At 40.3% G+C, this 23,482-nt stretch overlaps 1 protein-coding gene across 2 annotated transcripts in view; it reads right to left on the reverse strand.

The window, feature by feature from the left end:
• NFATC3 (nuclear factor of activated T cells 3) overlaps positions 1-23,482 on the reverse strand; it is a gene marked incomplete at both ends in the record, with an annotated part of 110,127 nt that overhangs the window by 54,072 nt on the left and 32,573 nt on the right. For both annotated transcript variants that reach the window (XM_080704488.1, XM_080704489.1), the window contains 5 exons: positions 1,140-1,195; positions 7,768-7,908; positions 15,324-15,496; positions 19,208-19,407; positions 20,440-20,602. In XM_080704488.1, the coding sequence (XP_080560614.1) occupies positions 1,140-1,195; positions 7,768-7,908; positions 15,324-15,496; positions 19,208-19,407; positions 20,440-20,602 (733 nt within the window). The remainder of the gene's footprint in view (positions 1-1,139; positions 1,196-7,767; positions 7,909-15,323; positions 15,497-19,207; positions 19,408-20,439; positions 20,603-23,482) is intronic.

Consider the following 23,482-nt stretch of genomic DNA (forward strand, 5'->3'; position numbering starts at 1 on the left):
TTCTAATTTGGCAGTGCACAAAATTTTATCCATATCAAAAATAATTTTACACGAGCAGAGTAAAAACGTTAGCCCCAAACCAAATGCAATCCTCAACCTAATTGCTACAAGTCTTTCAAATGTACGGTGGGAAGTAGTACTTTCTAGCCCAGAGGAGATTCTGTCTCTATGCTAACCATGCTGAAGGAACCACAACTTTCAGTGTGGAATCCTAAGAGGCTTAATAAGGTAGATAAAAAATTATGAGAAATGTGTTAAACACAAAAATCCCTAAGGGCTTGTCCTTTTCCTATATACTGCTGAATACATACAAACATATATGTATACACATATATGTATATGTTTGCTTGATTACTTACTTGCTTTTTTTATGGTACTGGGGATTGAACCTAGGGGCTTTCTACCTCTGAACTACACCCCCAGCCCTTACTTTATTTTTCATTTTGAAACAGGATCTCACAAAGTTGCTGAAGGCCTCACTAAGTTGCTGAGGCTGGCTTTGAACCTGTGGTCCTCCGGTCTCAGCCTCCCAAGTACTGGGATTATAAGCCTGTGCCACCACGTCAGGTTTACATATGTTCTTTACTGAATATGTTTTGATTTCTTCATTGAATTCACAGAAATAAAATAATTTCAGTAAGAACCTTCTAATAATCTTTAATTTCTCGTTTGTGTATGTATGAGAGAAACACACACACACACACACACAAACACTGGGAATTGAATTGAACTCAGGGGCATTCTACCTCTGAGCTACACCGTCAGCCCTTTTTATTCTATTTTTTGAAAAGAGGGACTCGCTAAGTTACTGAAAGCCTCACCAAACTGCTGAAGCTGGCTTCAAACCTGAGATACTCCTGTCCCAGCCTCCCAAGCACTGGAATTACTAGTGTGCACCACCACACCTAGCATTTTTTCATTTCTAACTTCTTTTCTATATGCAAAAAAAGAAAATAAACAATTACACCATTGGATTTTTCCCCTAAACTTTAATACCAGAAAAGTATTTCATTTCCAAACTTCTAAAAATTCTAGTTTATTTTTCTATTACTCATACCTTCATCTATATCATAAAGGAGCACCATTCAATTTCCTCATTAAGTTTAAGTATTTCTTATGAATTAAGGAAAATTTCTTACCCCTTGACATTTTTCCCTGATTATTTTCCCTTCTACCTCCCACTGAGGTCGTCCATCTATTGAAAGAAACAAGTTACAGTTAAAAACAATTCAAGTCAAAAAGCATACAAACAAAATCTTATGATGTAATATCACAAATTTATGGCAGAGAGATAATTTCCTCATTAACTTCCAACATGGAAGGAGAGTTTAGTTATAGAGAAAAACAAAGTGAAAGACCTTATGCTGCCGCAACGGGTATTCTATCCATCTGCTCAAGTGGTGTTTGAAAGCCCTCTGAGGGCAACTCCATCAAATGGTGACAAACTTTTATTTGTGTACTTCAAGTGATGGCAAACTCACTTCTTCAAAGGTAACTTTCATTCTATCTCTTGGAAGAGAATTGCTGTTCTATTACATGTTCAAGGGAAGGTGAAAAACTCAATAGTAGAAAAGTTGGGGTACTTCTCTGGCTCACTTTGATATCCAGAATGTAAAATAATTCCCATAAGTCAATGAGAAAAATTTGAAAATAACCCAATGGAAAAAGTAGGCTGCTGGGCGTGGTGGTGCATGCCTGTAATCCCAACACTTGGGAGGCTGAGACAGGAGGATCGCACAGGTTTGAAGCCAGCCTCAGCTATTGAGTGAGGCTCTCAGCAACTTAGTGAGACCCTGTTTCCAAATAAAACATAAAATAGGTCTGGGAATATAGCCTGGAGGTAGAAAAACTCCTGTGTTCCACCCCCAGTACCACCACACACAAAAAAAGAAAAAGTAGGCACAAACATGAATAGGTATTACACAAAAAGTAAATATTAATAGTTCATACAATCTTTTTCCCCCCTGGTACTAGGAATTGAACTCAGGGGCATTCTACCCCCCAGCTACACCCCCAGCCCAACTTTTTTTATTTTTGTGGGTCTGGGGATGGATCCCAGGGGCATTCGACTTCCAAGCTACACACCTGCACTATTTTTCATTCTTTATTTTGAAACAGGGTCTCACTAGGTTGCAGAGGGCCTCACTAAGTAGCTGAGGCTGTCCGTGAACCGTGATCCTCTCCAGTCTCAGCCTCCCGAAAGTTGGGATTACAAGAGTGTTTACAACCCTCTTTTTTATTCTTTATTTTCTTTTTCTTTTCCTTTTCTTTTTTTTCTTTTGGTGGTGCTGGGGGTGAAACCCAGGGGCTTTCTACCTCCAGGCTATACTCCCAAACCTATTTTATATTTTATTTGGAAACAGGGTCTCACTAAGTTGCTAAGAGCCTCACTAAGTAGCTGAGGCTGGCTTTGAACCTGTGCGATCCTCCTGTCTCAGCCTCCCAAGCATGTGGATTACAAGCGTGCGCCACCACACCCGGCTCTTTATTCTTTATTTTCAAACAGGGTCTCATTAAGTCGTGGAGGGCCTCGCTAAGTAGCTGAGGCTGGTTGAAAACTCACAATTCTCCCAAGTACTAGGATTACAAGTGTGCACCACCACATCCAGCTGGTTCATAACAATCTTAAATAGATATCAGAAACATTCAGGCCAAATTCAACAGACCACTTAACTCCTACTAGATTTAAAAAAAAAAAAAAGAAGTATAATATTGTTACCTATGTCTGCCAAGTGGTAAAAAGCAGAACATTCAGAAAAGCATTGATAGCTACTGTTTGGCAATGCCAAAATATGGACACAGCCTAGTAAATAAAGTATAATAAATTGTGGTACATTCATACAGTGAAATACTATATATTAGTGAATGTGAAAAAAATTCAGTTACATTGGATCAATCTTAAAACACTAATGTTAACATTTAAAAAGGCAATTTTCTGGCTGGGCGTGGTGGCGCATGCTTGTAATCCCCGCACTTGGGAGGCAGAGACAGGAGGATTGCGCTGGTTCGAAGCCAGCCACTCTGGCTTAAGAGAACCTGTTTCCACATAAAAATATAAAAATAGGTCTAGGAGTGTAGCCCAGAGGTAGAAGGGCTTCCAGGAACCCCAGTACCACCAAAATAAATAAATAAATAAATAAATAAATAAAATAAAAAATAAAAAGGCAATATTCGCATCCCAGTATTCGGGAGGCTGAGACTGGAGGATCGTGGTTCATGGACAGTCTCAGCTACTTAGTGAGGCCCTCTGCAACTCAGTGAGACCCTGTTTCAAAATAAAGAATAGAAAATAGGGCAGGGGGTGTAGCTCAGAGGTTGAATGCCCCTGGGTTCCATCCCCAGACCTGCAAAAAACAGGGCAATTTTCCCCAGCCACAGTGGCACACCCTTGTAATCCCAGCATTTGGGAGGCTGAGTCAGGAGTATCGCAGCTTGCAGATAGCATCAGCTACTTAGTAAGGCTCTTTGCAACTCAGTGAGACCCTGTTTCCAAATAAAAATTAAACACTAGCTAGGCGTGGTGGCGCACGCTTGTAATCCCCGCGCTTGGGAGGCTGAGACAGGAGGATCGCGCAGGTTCAAAGCCAGCCTCAGCTACTTAGTGAGGCTCTCAGCAACTTAGTGAGATTCTGTTTCCAAATAAAATATAAAACAAAGGTCTGGGAGTATAGCCTGGAGGTAGAAAGCCTCTGGGTTCCATCCCCAGTACCACTTAAAAAAAAAAAAAAAATTAAACACTAGGGCTGGAGGTGCCAAGGTAGAATCCCCTGGGTTCCATTCCCAGTACCACAAAAATAATTAATTAATTAATTAATTAATAAAAAACAAAAAGGCAATTTTCAAGCCCAGTATAGTGGTACACGCCTGTAAAACCAGTACTTAAAAGGCTGAGACAGGAGGATCACAGTTCATGGACAGTCTCACTACTTAGTGAGGCCCTCTGCAACTCAGTGAGACCTTTTTTCAAAATAAAGAATAAACTGCCGGACGTGGTGGCACAGGCTTGTAATCCCAGCACTTGGGAGGCCGAGACAGGAGGATCGTGGTTCACAGACAACCTCAGCTACTTAGTGAGGCCTTCAGCAACCTAGTGAGACCCTGTTTCAAAATAAAGAATAAAAATTAAGGCAGGGTGTAGCTCGGAGGTAGAATGCCCCTGGGTTGTATCCCCAGACCCCCCACACACACACACACAAGTGAGGCTCTCAGCAACTTAGTGAGACCCTGTTTCCAAATAAGATATAAAAGAGGTCTGGGAGTATAGCCCAGAGGTAGAAGGCCCCTGGGTTCCATTCCCAGTACCACAAAATAAAATAAAATAAAATATAAAGAATAAAGAGCTGGGTGTGGTAGCACATGCTTGTAATCCCAGCATTTGGGAGGCTGAGACTGGAGAATCACGGTTCGTGGACAGTCTCAGCTATTTAGCAAGGCTCTTTGTAACTCTGAGACTGTTTCAAAAATAAAAAAGGACTAAATTGGGCATTGTGGCACACATTTATGATCCCAGTTCTTGGGAGTTTGAAACAAGAGAATCGCACAGGTTCAAAGCCAGCCTCAGCTACTTAGTGAGATTCTTAGCAACTTAGTGAGACCCTGTTTCCAAATAAAATATAGAAGAGGTCTGGGAGTATAGCCTGGAGGTAGCCCCTGGGTTCCACCCTCAGTACCACAAAAAAAATTTACAAATTTAAAAAATAATAAAAATAATAATACTGAAAACTAGGGCTCAGGGTGTAGCTCGGAAGTACAATGCCCCTGGGTTTCATTCCCATAATTAATAATTTTTTTTTTTTTTTTTTTTTGTGTGTGTGTGTATGTGTATGTGGTGCTGGAGGATTGAACTTAGGTGCATTCTACCTCCAAATTATATCCCCAGTTGTATTTATTATTTTGTTATTTATTATATGGAAACAGAGTCTCACTAAGTTACTGACAGCCTCATTAAGTTGATGAGGTTGGCTTCGAACCTGTGATCCTCCTGTTTCAGGCTCCCAAGTATGGGGATTACAAGTGTGTGACAGCATGCCCAGCTAGTAAAAATGTTTTATTGATTGACTAATTGGTTGATTGATTGATTGTGGGACTGGGGATGAAACCCAGGGGCATTCAAACTCTAAGCTACACCCCCTGCCCTATTTTTTAATTCTTTATTTTGAAAAAGGGTCTCACTAAGTTGCAGAAGGCCTCACTAAGTAGCTAAGGCTGTCCACGTACCTCAATTCTCCTGTCTCAGCCTCCCAAAAACTAGGATTACAAGCATTCACCACCATGCCCGGCTTATTTGTTTGTTTATGCAGCAGTGGGGATTGAACCCAGAGGTTCTACCTCCGAGCTACACCCCCAGCCCTAATTTTTATTTTTTTATTTTTATTTTTTGCGGGTCTGGGGATAGAACCCAGGGGCATTCGACTTCCCAGCTACACCCTCTGCCCTATTTTTTATTATTTACTTTGAAACAGGGTCTAACTAAGTTGCAAACGGCATCACTAAGCAGCTGAGGCTATCCGCAAACCACGATCCTCAGGTCTCGGCCTCCCAAATGCTGGGATTACAAGCGTGCACCACCATGCCTGGCTTTTTATTTTTTATTTTGAAACAGGGTTTCATTAGGTTGCAGAGGGCCTCACTAAGTAGCTGAGGCTGCCCGGAACTTGTGATTCTCCTATCTCAGCTTCCCAAGTACTGGAATTACAAGCACGCGCCACCACACAGGGCTAAAAATGTTTTAAATATGCTTAAAAAGAGATAAAATAAGCCGGGTGTGGTGGCATACCCCTGTGATCCCAGTACTTGGGAGGCTGAGACAGAAGAGTTGCAGGTTCAAAGACAGTCTCAGTAACTTAGTAAGGCTCTCAGAAACTTTAGGGAGAGCCTGTTTCCAAATAAATAATTAAATAGGGCTGGAATTATAGCCCAGAGGTAGAAGGTACCTGGGTTCCAGTACCCCCACCCCTATACACACAAAAAAAAGAGATAAAATCAAATACTCCAATGAACATAGGGTTCTTCTACTTTTTCCAAAATTTAGAGATAACTCACATACTATAAATTTCATCCTTTTAAAGTATACAATTCAAAGCCGGGCGTGGTGGCGCACACTTGTAATCCCTGCACTTGGGAGGCTGAGACAGGAGGATCACACAGGTTCGAAGCCAGCCTTGGCTACTTAGTGAGACCCTGTTTCCAAATAAAATATAAAATAGGTCTGGGAGTATAGCCCAGAGGTAGAAAGCCTCTGGTTTCCACCCCTAGTACCACCAAAATAAATAAATAAATAAATAAATAAATAAATAAATAAATAAATAAAGTATACAATTCAGAGATGGTTAGCATATTCACAGAGTTGTACAAACATTGACACTTATTTTAGAACATTTTTACCAACCCCTAATAAACCAAGTACCCAGTAATCACTTCCGTGGATAATTCCAATCGAACACTAATCTATTTTCTGTCCTTCTAGATTGCTTATTCTGGACCTGCTAAATAAATAGAACCACACAGTATGTGGTTTTTTGTGCTGCCTTCTTTCAAGTATTATAGTATTTTCTTAAGTTTCATACATGTTGAAACATGTATTAGTATTTTATTAAGTTTCTTTTTTCCTTTTTTTGGTACTAGGGTTGAACTCAGGAGCATTCTACTTCTGAGTTACACTCCCATCTCTCCCTACCCCTCTTTTTTTATTTGCAGTACTAGGGACAGAACCCAGGGGCTTTCTACCTCTGAGCTACACCCCCAGCTCTATTTTTTATACTTTATTTTGACACAAGGTCTCACTGAGTTGCAGAGGGCCTCACTAGTAGCTGAGGCTGTCCTCGAACCAAATGCTGGGATTACAAGCATGCACTGCCATACCCAGATCTTTTTTTTTTTTTTTTTTTTTTGTGTGTGTGTGTGTGTGTGTGTGTGTGTGTGTGTGTGTGTGTGGTACTGGGGTTCTTGGAAACCCTTCTACCTCTGGGCTACACTCACACACCTATTTTTTTTATATTTTTACTTGGAAACAGGGTTTCTTAAGCCAGCAAGGCTGGCTTCGAACCTGCTCAATCCTCCTGTCTCCACCTCCCAAGGGCAGGGATTACAAGCGTGTATGCGCCACCACACCCGGCTCCGGATCGTGTGTGTGTGTGTGTGTGTGTGTGTGTGTGTGTGTGTCTTGAGACTGGCGGATCGTGTGTGTGTGTGTGTGTGTGTGTGTGTGTGTGTGTGTGTGTGTCTTGAGACTGGCTTTGAACCTGTGTTCCTCCTGCTTTAGCATTCCAAGTATTGAGATTACAATTGTGCGCCACCACACCTAGTGCATTTGAAATTTTCTATTTTTGGCTACTGTGACTAAAGTTTTCAGAAACATATGTACCAAAATTTTATACCATCATGTGTTTTCTTTCTTTTTTTTTTTCCCACACAAATTGTTTGCCCCCAAACTAGGACCAACTCCACAAGAGGTGTCACTCCACTCTCAGAGGTGCAGAACACCATCTTTAGATTCTTGGCCCTAACACCAAAATAGTGCTAGGAGCCAAACCTCAAAAAAGACAGTGCTTGCTCTTCCAACAGTGTAACACAACCACAGGCATCACAGTAGCCTGGATAGCTGACAACTCTGGATCTGTCATGTATTTTCATTTCTCTTGAGTATATACCTTGGAGTAAAAATGTTAAATTCTTCTATTTCATGGTTAATGTTACTGAAGCATAACTAATTTATTTCATCCTTTTCCCTTAGTTTGAAGTAAATCAACATATATCTTCATTATTTACCTTGTCCTTTTTCAAGAAAAATGATTTTGGATTCTGGAAGAAAATTAGATCCGGTCACAATCATTTCCTGGCCTCCATTTACAGAACAGGTATTGATACTGTACTTCTCGATATGAGGAAGTTCTTGAGCAGACCGCTGGGCTGTTTTTTTTTTTTTTTTTAAGAGTTGAGAGAAAAAAACAAAGTGTTAAGTTTAAAATATTTCATACATATGTGAGAAGCAGAAGCTACAAAATAAAAGTAAACTTTGGGATTAATTCATTCAAGCTTTTAAAATTCAAGACAATTATAATAATTCTTCCTTAAAAAAATAGACTGTTAAAAAACATGATATATTAAAATGAGATTTCTTTCTTCTTTTGTGGGGGCGATACTACAGATTGAACCCAGAGGGATTTTACCTCCAAGTCACACCACAGCCCTATTTATTTACTTTTTGCATTACCAGGGAGAGAAGCTAGTAGCATTCTACCCCCAAGTTACATCCCCAGTGCTATTATTTTATATTCATTCATTCATTCATTTATTCATTCATTTTGCAGTACTATTTGTTGATGAAACCCAGGGGCATTCACCTTCGAACTACACCACAAACCCTATTTTCTATTCTTTATTTTGGAACAGGGTTTCATTGAGTTGCAAATGGCCTCACTAAGCAGCTGAGTTTGTCCTCGAACCACAATCCTTCTGTCTCAGCCTCCCAAATACTGGGATTACAAGCATGTGCTACCACACCTGGCTCCCATCCTTTTTTTTCCCCCTCGGTACTAGGATTGGAACCTAGTGGATTCTATCTCCGAGCTACACACCCAGCCCTATTTTTTTATTCTCTAATTTGAAACAGGGTCTCACTGAGTTGCAAAGGTCCTCACTAAGTATCCCAACCCTATTTTTAACTCTTTATTTTGAAACAGGGTCTCATTAAGTTGTGGAGGGCCTCACTAAGTAGCTGATGCTGGCCATAAACCTGCAATCCTCCTGTGTCAGTCAACCAAGTACTGGGATTACAAGCTTGCACTACCACGCAGGGCTTAAAATGTGATTTCTAAATTATTTTTTTAGAATATAACTGCAAAAATGCTAATAAAAGCTGGCCGTAACCAGGCATGGTGGGTCATGCTTGTACTCCCAGTACTTGGAAGGCTGCTGAGATAGGAGGATTGCAGGTTCGCGGCCATCCTCAGCTACTTAGTGATGCCCTCCTTCAAAATAAAAAATAAAAAATAGGGTGGGGGTGTAGCTCTGAGATAAAATGCCCCTGGGATCATTCCCAGTACTGGGAAAAAAAAAAAAAAAAAAAACCTGGGTGCAGTGGTACATACCTATAATCTCAGTAGTTAGAAGGCTGAGACTAAAGAAACCCAAGTTGTGCTAGTGAGATCCTGTTTAAAAAATAAAAAATAAAGCCTGGCGTGGTGGCACATGTTTGCAATCCAAGCATTTAAGAGGCTGAGACAGGAGGATCAGGGTTTGTGGATAGCCTCAGCTGCTTAGTGAGGCCCTTTGCAACTCACTGAGACCCTATTTCAAAAATAAAGAATAGAGAAGGGCATGGTGGCCCACGCTTATAATCCCAACACTTGGGAGGCTGAGACAGGAGAATCCCACAGGTTCAAAGCCAGCCTCAGCTACTTAGTGAGGCTCTCAGCAACTTAGTGAGACCTTGTTTCCAAATAAAGTATAAGATAGGTCTGGGAGCATATCCCAGAGATCGAAAAGCCCTGGGTTCCAACCCCAATACCGCCAAAAAAATAAAGAAAAGAAGCAAAGAAGGAAAGGAAGAAAGAAAGAAAATTGGGCTGGGGACGTAGCGTGGAGGTAGAATGCCACTAGGTTCTATCCCCAGTACTGAAAAGAAAAAAAAATGAAGGACAATATAAAGTGACCTTTTCTTATTTTTCTTTTTCTCTTTTTTTAAATGGTACTAGCGGTGAAACCCAGGTGCTTTCTACCTCTGGTCTATACTTCCAGACCTATTTTAGACTTTACTTGGAAAAAGGGTCTCACTAAGCTGCTAAGATTCACTAAGTAGCTGAGGTTGGCTTTGAACCTGTGTGATCCTTTTGTCTCAGCCTCCCAAGTGCTGGGATTACAAGCATGCACCATCACACCCGGCTACCAAATTTTATAAAGTGCTCTTGGTGCCACCTTTTTAATACCAAGCTACTATCATTCATTCATTTTGTCGTACTGGGGATTGAACCCAGGGGAATTCTACTTCCAAACTACACTCAACCCTATTTCTTAAATCTTTATTTTGAAACAGGGTTTCACTAAGTTATGGAGGGCCTCACTAAGTAGCTAAGGATGGCCACGAACCTGAGATCTTCCTGTCTCTGCCTCCCATGTACTGGGATTACAATAGTGCACCACGACGTCCGGTCCGATTTACTATCTTTTCTAAAAATCTTATTTATGATTTTTCTTTTTTCTTTTTTTGTGGTACTGGGTATTCTACCTCCGAGCTACACCCCTAACCCTATTTCTTTCCTTCCTTCCTTCCTTCCTTCCATCCATCTGTCCATCCTTTCTTTCTTTTTTGCAGGTCTGGGGATGGAACCCAGGGGCATTCAACCTCCGAGTTAAACCCCCAGCCCTATTTTTATTCTTTATTTTAAAACAGGGTCTTGCTAATAGGCCAGGCACACTTGTAATCCCAGCGCTTAGGAGACTGAGACAGGAGGATCGCACAGGTTTGAAGCCAGCCTCAGCTACTTAGTGAGGCTCTCAACAACTTAGTGAGACCCTGTTTCTAAATAAAGTATAATATAGGTCTGGAAGTATTACCTGGAGGTAGAAAAGCCCCTGGGTTCCACTCCCAGTACCACCAGAATAAAAAACACACACAGAAAGAAGAAAGAAATAAAAAAAGAAAAGAAAAGAAAAGAAAAGAAAGAAAGAAAGAAAGAAAGAAAGAAAGAAAGAAAGAAAGAAAGAAGAGAAAAGAGAAAAAGAAACAGGGTCTCGCTAAGTTATGGAGGGCCTCACTAAGTAGCTAAGGCTGTCCCCGTGAACCATGATCCTATGGTCTCTGCCTCCCAAATGCTGGGCCTACAAGCGTGCGCCACCACGGCCGGCTCTTATTCTTTTATTTTGAAACGGGGTCTCACTGAGTTACAAAGGGCCTCACTAAGTAGCTGAAGCTGTCTGCAAACTGTGATTCTCCTATCTCAGCCTTCCAAATGCTGGGATTACAAGCATGTTTCACCACAGCTGGCAATGACTTATTTATTAATTGCCTGGGTTTAAAACTATAGAATACATCTTTCAACTGCTTAGTTTCTCTAATGGTTTCTTCTTGCCAAATGCCTACATATCTAAATTTCTCTCTGAATTAGAAAAAAAAAAAAAAGATTTTGAATATTCTCTCTTCTTCACATTTGGAAAACAGGTTTACTTATAGTCTTTTTATGTGGGTAGAAAACTCCTGGTATAGAGAATCATCTGTGTTTAATTTGACTGGCACGGCACCTAAAAAAATTTAAACTTGAATGCTCTTAAAGAAAGCAAATACTCTTATTCTGCTATGGAAACTGTGTCTTCTAACTATTTAATAACTAGCTACAAAAAGTACATAAACTGAGACCACTGTATCATTCAAAGAGAATATTAAAAAAACCCTTTCATAGGAGATGATTCTGGTACTTAGCATCAACCACCACTTGGGATGTACTAATCTAAATCTCAGAAAACACTTGTGTCTCTACTGTTCTAACTGGCTCACATAAAAGGGGCATGAAGCTGGGCGTGGTGGCACACACTTGTAATCCCTGTGCTTTAGAGGCTGAGACAGGAGGATCACACAGGTTTGAAGCCAGCCTCGGCTACTTAGTGAGGCTCTCAGCAACTTAGTGAGACCCTGTTTCCAAATAAAATATAAAATAGGTCTGGGAGTATACCCGGAGGTAGAAAGCCCCTGAGTTCCACCCCTAGTACCACAAGAATTAAATTAATTAATTAATTAATAAAAGAAGCATGAAATCAAGCACTGACAGTTCTAGGAGGTCGATCAATTCAAGTTTTATATACTGTTTTTATGAAAGAAACCAGCCATCATGGATACATTCTAAGAATATTTTGCTAAGAAATTGCAAAAGTGTGTTCAACAGATGGCATTACCATACAAAAACTTATTTATATGGTAATATAAAATCTAATCAGGTGTAAAATTTAAAAATACTTATTCAAGCTGGGCATGGTGGCAAACACTTGTAATCCCAGCATTTGGGAGGTTGAGACAGAAGATCACAGTTAGCAGATAGCCTCAGCTACTTAATGAGGCCCTTTGTAACTCAGTGAGACCATGTTTCAAAATAAAGAATAAACAATAGGGTTGGGATGTAGCTCAGAGGAAGAATGCCCCGGGGTTCCATCCCTAGTACCAAAAAAAAGTTAAAAAAATAAAAATAAAAATACATATTCATTTGTATAGGTTCGAAGCCAGCCTCAGCTACGTAGTGAGGCTCTCAGCAACTTAGTGAGACCCTGTTTCCAAATAAAGTATAAAATAGGTCTGGGAGTATAGCCCAGAGGTAGAAAGCCTCTGGGTTCCACCCCCAGTATCACCAAAAAAAAAAAAAAAAAAAAAAAATTCATATAAGTTTGTAATCCCAGTACTTGGGAGGCTGTGACAGGAGGATTGCATGTTCATGGCCAGCTTTATCTACTTATTAGTGAGGTCCTCCACAACTCAGTAAGACTTTTTTTTTTTTTTTTTTTGGTGGTACTAGAGGTGAAACCCAGGGGCTTTCTACCTCCAGGTTATACTCCCAGACCTATTTTATACTTTATTTGGAAACAGGGTCTCACTAAGTTGCTGAGAGCCTCACTAAGTAGCCGAGGCTGGCTTCGAACCTATGAGGTCTTCCTGTCTCAGCCTCCCAAGAGCAGGAATTACAAGCGTGCACCACCATGCCAAGCTTAGTGAGACTCTTAAGTGTAGCTAAGAGGTAGAATGCCACTGGGTTCCATCCCCAGTACTGAAACATTTTTTTAAATATGTATGCGCGTGCATGCACATACACATACGTGCATTTACATATAAACATACACTGTATATATGCCAAAAACATTCTAAAAAGGTAATAGTGCTTAAGCCAGGTGTGGTGGCACACACTTGTAGTCCCAACATTGAGAAAGCTGAGAACAGAGGATCACAGTTCATGGACAGCCTCAGCTACTTAGTGAGACCTTCCGTATCTTAGTGAGACCCTGTTTCAAAAAAATAATAATACAAAAAAGTAAAAACAGTAGCTCGGAGGTAGAATGCCCCTGGGTTCCATCCCTAGTATCACACAAAAAAAGTTAATAGTGATTAGCTAAGGGTAGTTATAATACAAGAGAAATTAATAAAACTCCTTGTTCCAGAGTGTTTTCTATTTTCAATGATCACATGAATTTCATAAACAAAATATTAAAAATTAAAAATGATTTTAGAGTAATTTCACTGAAAAAACTCAAACTATCATATGAACTCAAATTATTTAAATTACTTTGCTTAGCTGGGTGTGATGGCGCACTCTTGTAATCCCCGTGCTTGGGAGGCTGAGACAGGAGGATGGCACAGGTTCGAAGCCAGCTTCAGCTGGCTTAAGAGACCCTGTTTCCAAATAAAATATAAAATAGGTCTGGGAGTGTAGCCTGGAGGTAGACGGTCCCCAGGTTCCATCCCCAGTACCACCAAAAATAAAAAAATAAAAAATAAATTAATTAATTACTTTGCTTAAAAAAATAAGGATACCAGGTGTGGTCACTCATACTTATAATCCCAGAATTTGGGAGGCTGAGACAGGAGAATTGCAGGTTTGGGGCCAACTTCAGCTACATAGTGAGGTCCTCTGCAACTTAGTGAGGCCATTTCAAAATAAAGAATAAAAATAGGACTGGGGGTGTAGCCCAAGGTAGAATGCCCCTGGATTCAATCCCCAGTACCACAAAGGAAAAAAAGATATAGCTGAGCATGGTGGCACACCCCTGTAATCCCAGTACTTGGGGAGGCTGAGATAGGAGGACTACAGGTTCATGGACAGCCTCAGAAACTTAGTGAAGTCCTTGCAACTTAGCAAAACCCTGTTTCAAAATAAAAAATAAGGTAGCACATGCTAGTAATCCCAGCATTCAGTAGGCTGAGACAGAAGGATTGCAGTTTGCGGACAGCCTCAGCTACATAGGCCCTTTGCGACTCAGTAAGACCCTATATCAAAATGAAGAATATAAATAGGGCTGGGGTTGTAGCTTGGAGGTAAAATGTACCCTGGGTTCCATCCCCAGTACCTCAAGAAAAAAAAAATAAGTTAATTAATAAAATAGCATTGAAGGAATCCTTTCGATTCATGAGTGTGGTGATTGGGTGGTCATGCCTTTATATAAGAGGTTCCTCCTTGTTTAATTTTTATGTGGAATCGGGGATTGAACCCAGAGGCATTCTACCTTTAAGCCACACCCCTAACCAGATTTTATTTCTTATTTCTAAAAAAGGTCTATCTAGGTTGATAGAGTCTCACTACCTGCTGAGACTGTACTTGAACCTTCAATCCCCCGTCTCAGCTCCCAGATACTGGTTTTTACAAGCGTGTGCCACCATGCTCTGGCTGAAGGCTGACATTTTAATGAAACAAGTTGATCAAATGACACTTTAACACATCAAAATCACAGCTTCACAACTGGGCCCTCAGATTCTATCAAGCACATTCTCATTCATACATACAAAACTGGTCAAGTGATTTTGTCTACAGATATGTTGCTATCTAGGTTCAAAATGTAGTGATAAGACTTTTTTTGTTTTGTTTTGTGCTGGAGATTAACCCCAGGGATATTTTATTTCCGAGCTAAGTACATTTCCAGTTCTATCTATCTACCTATCCATCTATTTACTCATCTATCTATCTATTTATCTATCTAATCTATTCAGTCCATCAGTCAGTCATTGTTGCTAGGAATTGAATCCAGGGCCATTCTACTTCCAAGCTATACCCCTTGGCCCTTTTTTTGTTTTGAAACAGAGACTCACTGTATTAGTGAGAGTCTCACTAAATTGCTGAGAGTGGCCTCAAATCTATGATTCTCCTGTCTTAGCCTCCTAAATACTAGGATTACAAGCTTTAATTTTATTAAAACATGTATTTACTTACTTACTTATTATTTATGGTACTGGGGATGAAACCCAGGGGTATTCTACCTCCAAGCTATACCCCAGATCAATTTTTTATTCTTTATTTTGAAACAAGGTCTCACTGAGTTGCAAATGGCGTAAATAGCTGAGGCTGTCCTCAAACTGTGATCCTCCTGTCTCGGCCTCCCAAATACTGGGATGAGGACCGTGTGTCACCACTTGCCTTGAACCTGCTATTCTCCTATCTCAGCCTCTCAACTACTGGAATTTTTAAAGCCACTTCTGAATCCCAAGATCAATAGTCTTCCCAAATAACATGCTAGTTCATTCCCCAAATGAGAAAAACAAATTAACATCCCAGAATTTATGTCTTGGTTTATGTTTTTAAAGCACAAAATACATAATAAGCAAAACATAATAAGCATAACATCAAAAGCTCACTTACAGCACTCAACAGGAATAGAAGCTATCTGCAGAGAAAGGACTTTTCCATTGGGCTGTGGGATGTGCACACGAAACACAAGTCGTACTCTAGTATTCTTTCTGCCAATATCAGTTTCTCCTTTTCGAAGTTCTATATCTGAATTGCGGAGTTTCAAAATACCTGCACAGTCAATACTGAGGAAAAAAATTTAAAAAATTTTATTTGCTTATTATCAATGGTTCTATTTTGGTGTGTGTGTGCAGTATTGGGGATTGAACCAGGGGCATTCTACCTCTTAGCTATACCCTCAGCCTGATTTTCTTATTCTTTATTTTGAAACAGGGTCTCACTAAATTGCGAAGGGCCTCACTAAGTAGCTGAAGTTGACCATGAACCAGTGATCCTCTGTCTCAGCCTCCCAATTATTAGAATTACAAGCTTATCAATGGTTCTAAACAACTTCATAGAGGTATGCATTGTTATTTTGTCAGGGAATAATTATCCACTCCAAATTAGGTCACAAAAAAAGATATTTCTCAAAACTCTAAGAAATGTGAGAAACCACAATACTTCATATATACCAATGAAGATAAATAATAAATTCTGTTTTTTGTTTTCTTGGTTTTTTTTGTAGGTCTGGGGATGGAACCCAGGGTCATTCGACCTCCGAGCTACATCCCCTGCCCTATTTTTTGTTCTTTATTTTGTTTTTTGTTTTAGTTTCACCATTTATTTATTTATTTATTTATTTATTTATTTATTTATTTATTTCTGGTCTAGGGATGAAACCCAGGGGCATTCAACCTCCAACCTACACCCCCTGCCCTATTTTTTATTCTTTATTTTGAAACCGAGTCTCACTGAGTTGCAGAGGGCCTCACTAAGTAGCTGAGGCTGTCCGTGAACCACAATCCTCATATCTCAGCCTCCCGAATGCTGGGATTACAAGCGTGCACCACCATGCCTGGCTTGTTCTTTATTTTGAAATAGCGTCTCACTGACTTGCAAAAGGCCTCACTAAGTAGCTGAGGCTGTCCGCGAACCATGATCCTCTGGTCTCAGTCTCCTGAATGCTGGGATTACACGCGTGCGCCACCACGCCTGGCTTCTAAATTCTGTTTGAAACTATAACTATCTTAAGCCAGGCATGGTGGCACACATTTGTAATCCCCGCGCTTGGGAGGCAGAGACAGGAGGATCGCGCAGGTTCGAAGCCAGCCTCACTGGCTTAAGAGATCCTGTTTCCAAATTAAAATATAAAAAAAAGATAGGTCTGGGAGTGTAGCCCTGCGGTAGAAGGGCTTCCAGGAACCCCAGTACCACCAAAAACAAAAAACAAAAAACAAAAAAACAAAAAAACTATAACTATCTTTACTTTAGATCAGAATGTAACACTGCAGCAGCATCCATATTTATCCAGTTTTAAATACAGGAAGGAGTTATGAGTATGTAAGCCAGTGTACACTAACATCCTATACTTAAAGTATCATCTAAGCCAGGCATGGTGGCACTTGTACTCCCCATCCTTGGGAGTCTAAAACAGGAGGATCACAGGCAGCCTCAACAAGTAATAACACTCTCACTGACCTAGTGAGACCCTGTTTCAAAATAAAAATAAAATATTGGGCTGGTGTGTAGCTCATAGGTCCCAGATTCAATCTCTAGTATCAATTAAATAAATAAATAAATAAATAAACAAACAAACAAGTAAATAATGTGTAGTGTAGAATGGCTCTGTGTCTTATGGGTAGTACTGGCTTTATATGTCTAAGAGAGATTAGGCTTGAAAGAACAAGGCCTGTGTCTTACTAGGCAAAACCAAGGGAATATCTAGTAACAATGGTGTTTCTGTAGCCTTGCCCTTTCTGGTCTTATCCAGGCAAGCAGTACTATGTCAGGTCTGGTTAGAGAAGGTATATAAATCATGACTATCATCTCTGTTCCATGTGGTAGGACATGGTGGATGGAAGAGACATGTATGTTCAAATTTTACTGGTCTAATTTTTTCTTTTGTGTGTGTGTATGTGTGTGTGTGTGTGTGTGTTGTGTGTGTGTGTGTGTGTGTGTGTAGTACTCAGGATTGAATCCAGGGGTGTTCTATCTCCAAGTTACACCCCCAGTACTCCTTCCTTTCTTTGAAATAGGGTCTTCCTAGGTTGCTGAGAGTCTGACTATACTGCTGAGGCTGTCCTCAAAGCTGTGATCCCCCTGTCTCAGATTCCCAAGTCTTGGAATTGTAGGCATGCACCCCCACACCCAGCTTGGCCTATTTCTTATACTGTTCCTCAAGCAAAGTAAAGAAGCATAATAAGCTTCTGGCAATTTTCTATTTACCTTGATTCAAGTACAGTGCTTTGACTACCTAGAGGAATGAATGGGAACATGGCCTGCAAACTGACCCCTGACCCCTCTAGATCAACTTTATGAATTCTTAAAAAAGACAGAAGAGTTATTTTAAATTTCTCTCAATAGTTGACTCATTGAATATTCATATGCTTCTGATGCTATATGGAAAAGTTAAAATCCTAGAACAAGAGGGAAGAAGTTTACTTGCATTCTCAAAGAGAGGCTGGCCACATCTTTTTTATTTATTTATTTATTTTTGTGGTACTAGGGATGGAACCCAGGGACATTCTACCTCTAAACTACACCCCCAACCCTATTTTTATTTTTTATTTTGAAACAGGGTCTCAATAAGTTATACAGGGCCTAAGTAGCTGAGGCTGGCCACAAACCTTTGATCATCCTGTCACAGCCTCCTAAGCACTGGGATTGCAGTGTGTGCCACCATGCCTAGCTCACATCATTTTTTTGGCAATGGGTGAAATGAAGTGTCTGGAAGTAAAGTCAAAACTTTTCTTTATGGCAAGACCTGGTGGTACACACCTGTAATCCCATTACTTGAGAGGGTAAGAGTGAGGATCCCAGGTTGAAGGTCAGATTAAACAATTTAGTGAGACTGTCAGAAACCTAGTGAGACCCTGCTTCAAAATAAAAAATTAAATACTGTAAAACACACACACACAATTTTTTTTTCCTTAAGAGCAGGGTACAGTGGAGCATGCTTATAATTCCATCACTTAGAAGGCTGAGACAGAAGGATCACAGATCTGAAGCCAGTTTGGGAAATTCAGCCAGATCCCACTTCAAAATAATAAAAAGGGCTGGGAGTATAGCTCTGTGATAGAACAATGTGACTTTCAATCTCTAGTACTGCAAAAGGGGGGGGGCACAACAATTAAAAAATAAAAATAAAATTTAAAATAAAAATAAAAGAAGCCGGGTGTGGTGGTGCACCCTGTTTCAAAAAAAATTATATATATACATAAAAAATGGGTCTGTGAGTGTAGCCCAGAGGCAGAAGGGTTTCCAGGAACCCCAGTACCAAAATCAATCAATCAATGAATCAATCAATCAATCAGCCGGGCGTGGTGACGCAGGCTTGTAATCCCAGCACTTGGGAAGCTGAGACAAGGGGATCGCACAGGTTTGAAGCCAGCTACCTAGTGAGGCTCTCAGCAACTTCATGAGACTCTGTTTCCAAATAAAAATATAAAAATAGGTCTGGGAGTATAGCCCAGAGGTAGAAAGCCTCTGGGTTCCACCCCCATTACTGCAAAAAAAGAAAAAAAAGAAAAGAAAAAAAATCAAGCTGGGCATGGTGGCACATGCTTATAATCCCAGCATTCAGGAGGCTGAGACAGGAGAATCACAGTTTGTGGACAGCCTAAGCTACTGAGTGAGGCCCTCCGTAACTTAGTGAGACCCTGTTTCAAAATAAAGAATAAAAAATAGGGCAGGGGGTGCAGCATGGAGGTCAAAGGCCCCTGGGTTCCATCCCCAGACCTGCAAAAAAACAAAAAAATAAAGAAAACACTGATCATTTAGTGGTATGTTTCAGATACCTGGCTGACATATTATTCTCAGGAAGAAGTGGAATTTCTAGAACCTTTGTGCTGGCAAGTATTATCTCTTGGCTTGCAGTAGCAACTGTCTTTCCAGTGATTCGATGCACCTGATAAAATGCATGAGGTCGTAAATATCGGTCATCTGCTGTTCCAATAAACATCTGTAGATTTATTGGCTTTTCATTATATCCCAGGAGCTAATTAGAAAGAGTAAACACAAAAAAGCACAATTCATCATTCTTGTATTTTACAAGAAGCTTATAATGGTAAGTCTACTATATCTGTATTATATACTATTTATACATAAAATGTTATTTCAAAAATGACAACAAGCCGGGGGTGGTGGTGCATGCTTGTAATCCCTGCACTTGGGAGGCGGAAACAGGAGGATCATGCAGGTTCGAAGGCAGCCGTGCTGGCTTACGAGACCCTGTTTCCAAATAAAAAAAGTATAAAATAGGTCTGGGAGTGTAGCCCAGAAGTAGAAGGGTTTCCAGGAACCCCAGTACCACCACCAAAAAAAAAAAAAAAAAAGACAACAACAAAAAAGTAATCTGTGGCCAGGCGTGGTGGCACACACTTGCCACCCCCGCGCTTGGGAGGCATTTGGGAGGCTGAGACAGGAAGACAGCGCAAGTTTGAAGCCAGCCTCAGCTGGCTTAAGAGACCCTTTTTCCAAATAAAACATACAATAGGTCTGGGAGTGTAGCCCAGAGGTAGAAAGCGCCTGGGTCCCATCCCAGTACCACCAAAAAAAAAAAAAAAAAAAAAAAAAAAGGAATCAGTGAACAGTCTTCTATATTTCTGAAGTAATTTAAGAGTTATAAAACATAGGAACATGTAAGAAAGAGATATGAGAGTTGGATAAATATCTGAATCAACAAAACTTTTAAAAGGTCTTTTTCTTTCTTTCTTTTTTATTTTTGTAGTCCTGGGGATGGAATCCAGGGGCCTCTACCTCTGGGCTACACCTCCAACCTATTTTATATTTTAGTTTGAAATAGGGTCTCACTGAGTTGCTGAGAGCCTTACTAAATAAGTGAGGCTGACTTCGAACCTGTGGGATCCTCCTGTCTCATCCTCCCAAGTACTGGGATTACAAGCAAGCACCACCATGTCCAGTTTGTACCTGCTTGCTTATTTATTTATTTATTTATTTATTTATTTATTTATTTATTTATTTTGGTGGTACTGTGGTTCCTGGAAACCCTTCTACATCACTCTCATACCTTCACAACAGGATGTCCTCCAGTAGATGCTTTTACTGCTCCTCGGCTACCTTCTGTTTCATAATGGGCTCTATGATGAGTTTTAGGTTGCACTTCTATTTTCAGTTCACATTGTCCAAAGTGAGTTGGTAAAGGCCAGTCTAGTGGAGGTAACGAAGATGTGCTATAAACAAAACACATAGATGTACTTAAGCATGCTATTATTACCAAGCAGTTATTCAAATCACTTCTTTACTAGTTCTACCATTCCTTGCAGTAATCTCTGAAATAAGTGTTACAAAATAAAACTTCTCCTAGTTGTAATAATACTGATTATGGTGGATGCTGAATTTTTTTTTTCTTTTTGGTGATGGTACTGGGGATTGAACCCAGAGGCATTCTACCTCTGATCTTTACCTCCAGCATTATTTTATTTTTATTTGGAAACAAGGTCTCACAAGGTTGATGAGAGACTCACTGCTTGCTGAGGCTATCCTCAAACCTGTGATCCTCTGTCTCAGCCTCCCAAGTACTGGGATTAGAGACTAGATGCAGGTGTTAATACGTCCATCCATCTATCCAGCTATCTATCTACCTACCTACCTATCTACCTCTCTACCTACCTACCTACATCTATCTATTTATTTTTTTGAAGAGGTACTGGGGATGGAACTGGGGAGTTCTACCTCTGAGCTTAACTCCCAACCCTATTTTATTTTGAAACAGGGTCTCAGTAAGTTACGGAGGACCTCACTAAGCTGCTGAGTTGCCCATGAACCTGCAATTCTCCAAATAAAAATATAAAAAATAGATCTGGGAGTGTAGCCCGGATGTAGAAGGGTTTCCAGGAACAACAGTACCACCAAAAAAATAAAGAAATAAATAAGCAGGTACAAACTGGACATGGTGGCGCTTGCTTGTAATCCCAGTACTTGGGAGGATGAGACAAGAGGATCCCACAGGTTCAAATTTATGCCAGGCAATGATCATGCCTGGCATAAATAATTCATTAATCAGAATAATAAAATCTATTTTGATCTTGCATGCTGGCACATGCTTTTGATACCTACACTTGGGAGGCTGAGAGAGGAGGATCACAGGTTCGAGGAAAGCATCAGCAAGTAGTAAGACTCATCAACCAGCCAGACCCTATTTCCAGATAAGAAATAAAATTGGGCTAGGGGTGTAACTCAAAGGTAGAATGCCTCTGGCTTCAATCCCCAATACTCCAAGAAAAGAAAAAGAAAAAGGAGTCTGTTTCAAAATAAAAAACTAAGCTAGGGCTGAGTTGTAGCTTAGAAGTAGAACACCCTGGGTTCAATCCCTAGCAACAAACAAACAAATAAAAATTATTTTAAGCTGGGAGTGGTGGCACACACCTATAATTCCAGTACTTGGGAGAATGAGACAGGAAGATCATTGCTGGTTAAAGGAGAGCCTCATCAACATAGCAAGACTCTCAACCCTAGTGAGACCCTATTTCAAAATAAAAAATAAAACAGAACTGTGGGTGTAGCTCAGAGAAAGAACGCCTCTGGGTTCAATCCCCAGTATTACAACACACAAAATAAATAAAATAAAACCTATTTTGTCTATGTTTTGGTTTTTCAAACATTTTTTTAAAAGGCAAGTTCTGACAATTTAGAAAACTGATTTTTGTCAACTAAGTATACTTAATTACAAAATAATCAAAAGAATACTAATCAATTTCTTAAAACAAAAATGCAAAGCCGGATGTGGTGGCGCATGCTTGTAATCCCAGCATTTGGGAGGCTAAGACAAGAGGATCCAGGGTTCGTGGACAGCCTCAGCTACTTAGTGAGGCCCTTGGCAACTCAATGAGACCCTGTTTCAAAATATAGAATAAGCCGGGCATGGTGGCGCACGCTTGTAATCCCTGTGCTTGGGAGGCTGAGACAGGAAGATCACACGGGTTCGAAGCCAGCCTCAGCTACTTAGTGAGGCTCTCAGCAACTTAGTGAGACCCTGTTTCCAAATAAAATATAAAAAAGGTCTGGGAGTATAGCCCGGAGGTAGAAAGCCTCTGGGTTCCACCCCTAGTACCACCAAAAAAAAAAAAAAAAAAAATATATATATATATATATATATATATGTGTGTGTGTATATATAATAAAAAATAGGCCTGGAGGTATAGCTCGGAGGTAAAATGCCCCTGGGTTCCATCCCCAGTACTACAAAAAAAAAATAAAATAAAATAAAAAAAAAGATTACAGAATCTAAGAATTTAAATTTCTCTCTATCTCAGTATATATTTCCCCTTCCAGCTATAAATTTGTTCAAGTCAATCTACTATGCATGTTGCTTCCCTCACTTCTTCCCTATTATTCTTTTTCTCATCTCTCTGAAAAATTACAGCCTGGCAGGGTGACACACACTTGTAATCCCAGTACTTAGGCTGAGACGGGAGGATCAGGTCTGAAGAAAGCCTCAGCAATTTGTTTTTTGTTTGTTTCTTTGTTTGTTTGTTTGCAGTACTAGGGATGGAACCCCAAGGGCCTTCTACCTCCAGCCTACACCTCCAGACCTATTTTATATTTTATTTGGAAACAGGGTCTCACTAAGTTGCTGAGAGCCTCAGTAAGCTGCTGAGGCTGGCTTTGAACCTGCAATCCTCCTGTCTCAGCCTCCCAAGTACTGGGATTACAAGCATGCGCCACCACTCCCAGCTAAGCCTCACCAACTTGTGAGGCCCGCTGTTACTTCTGAGAGCCTGTTTCAAAATAAATAATAAAATAGAGCTGGGGGTAGAGCTCGGAGGTAGAATACCCCTAGGTTCTATCTCCGGTACTATAAAACAAAACAAAATTACTTATATTCAACTATATATGTACCTTTTTATCTTTTGGCAATACTAGGGATGGAACCCAGGGGCATTCTAACTCTGAGCTACAACCCCAGCCCTCTTTCTTTCTTTCTTTTCTTTTCTTCCTTTCTTTCTTTCCTTCTTTCATTCATTCATTCTGCAGTACTGGGGATGGAAACCAGGGGCATTCTACCTCTGAGCTAAACCCCCACCCCTATTTTTTATTCTTTATTTTGAAAC

Source organism: Muscardinus avellanarius (assembly GCF_963383645.1).
Source record: "Muscardinus avellanarius genome assembly, chromosome: 10".
NCBI classification, from domain to species: Eukaryota; Metazoa; Chordata; class Mammalia; order Rodentia; family Gliridae; genus Muscardinus; species Muscardinus avellanarius.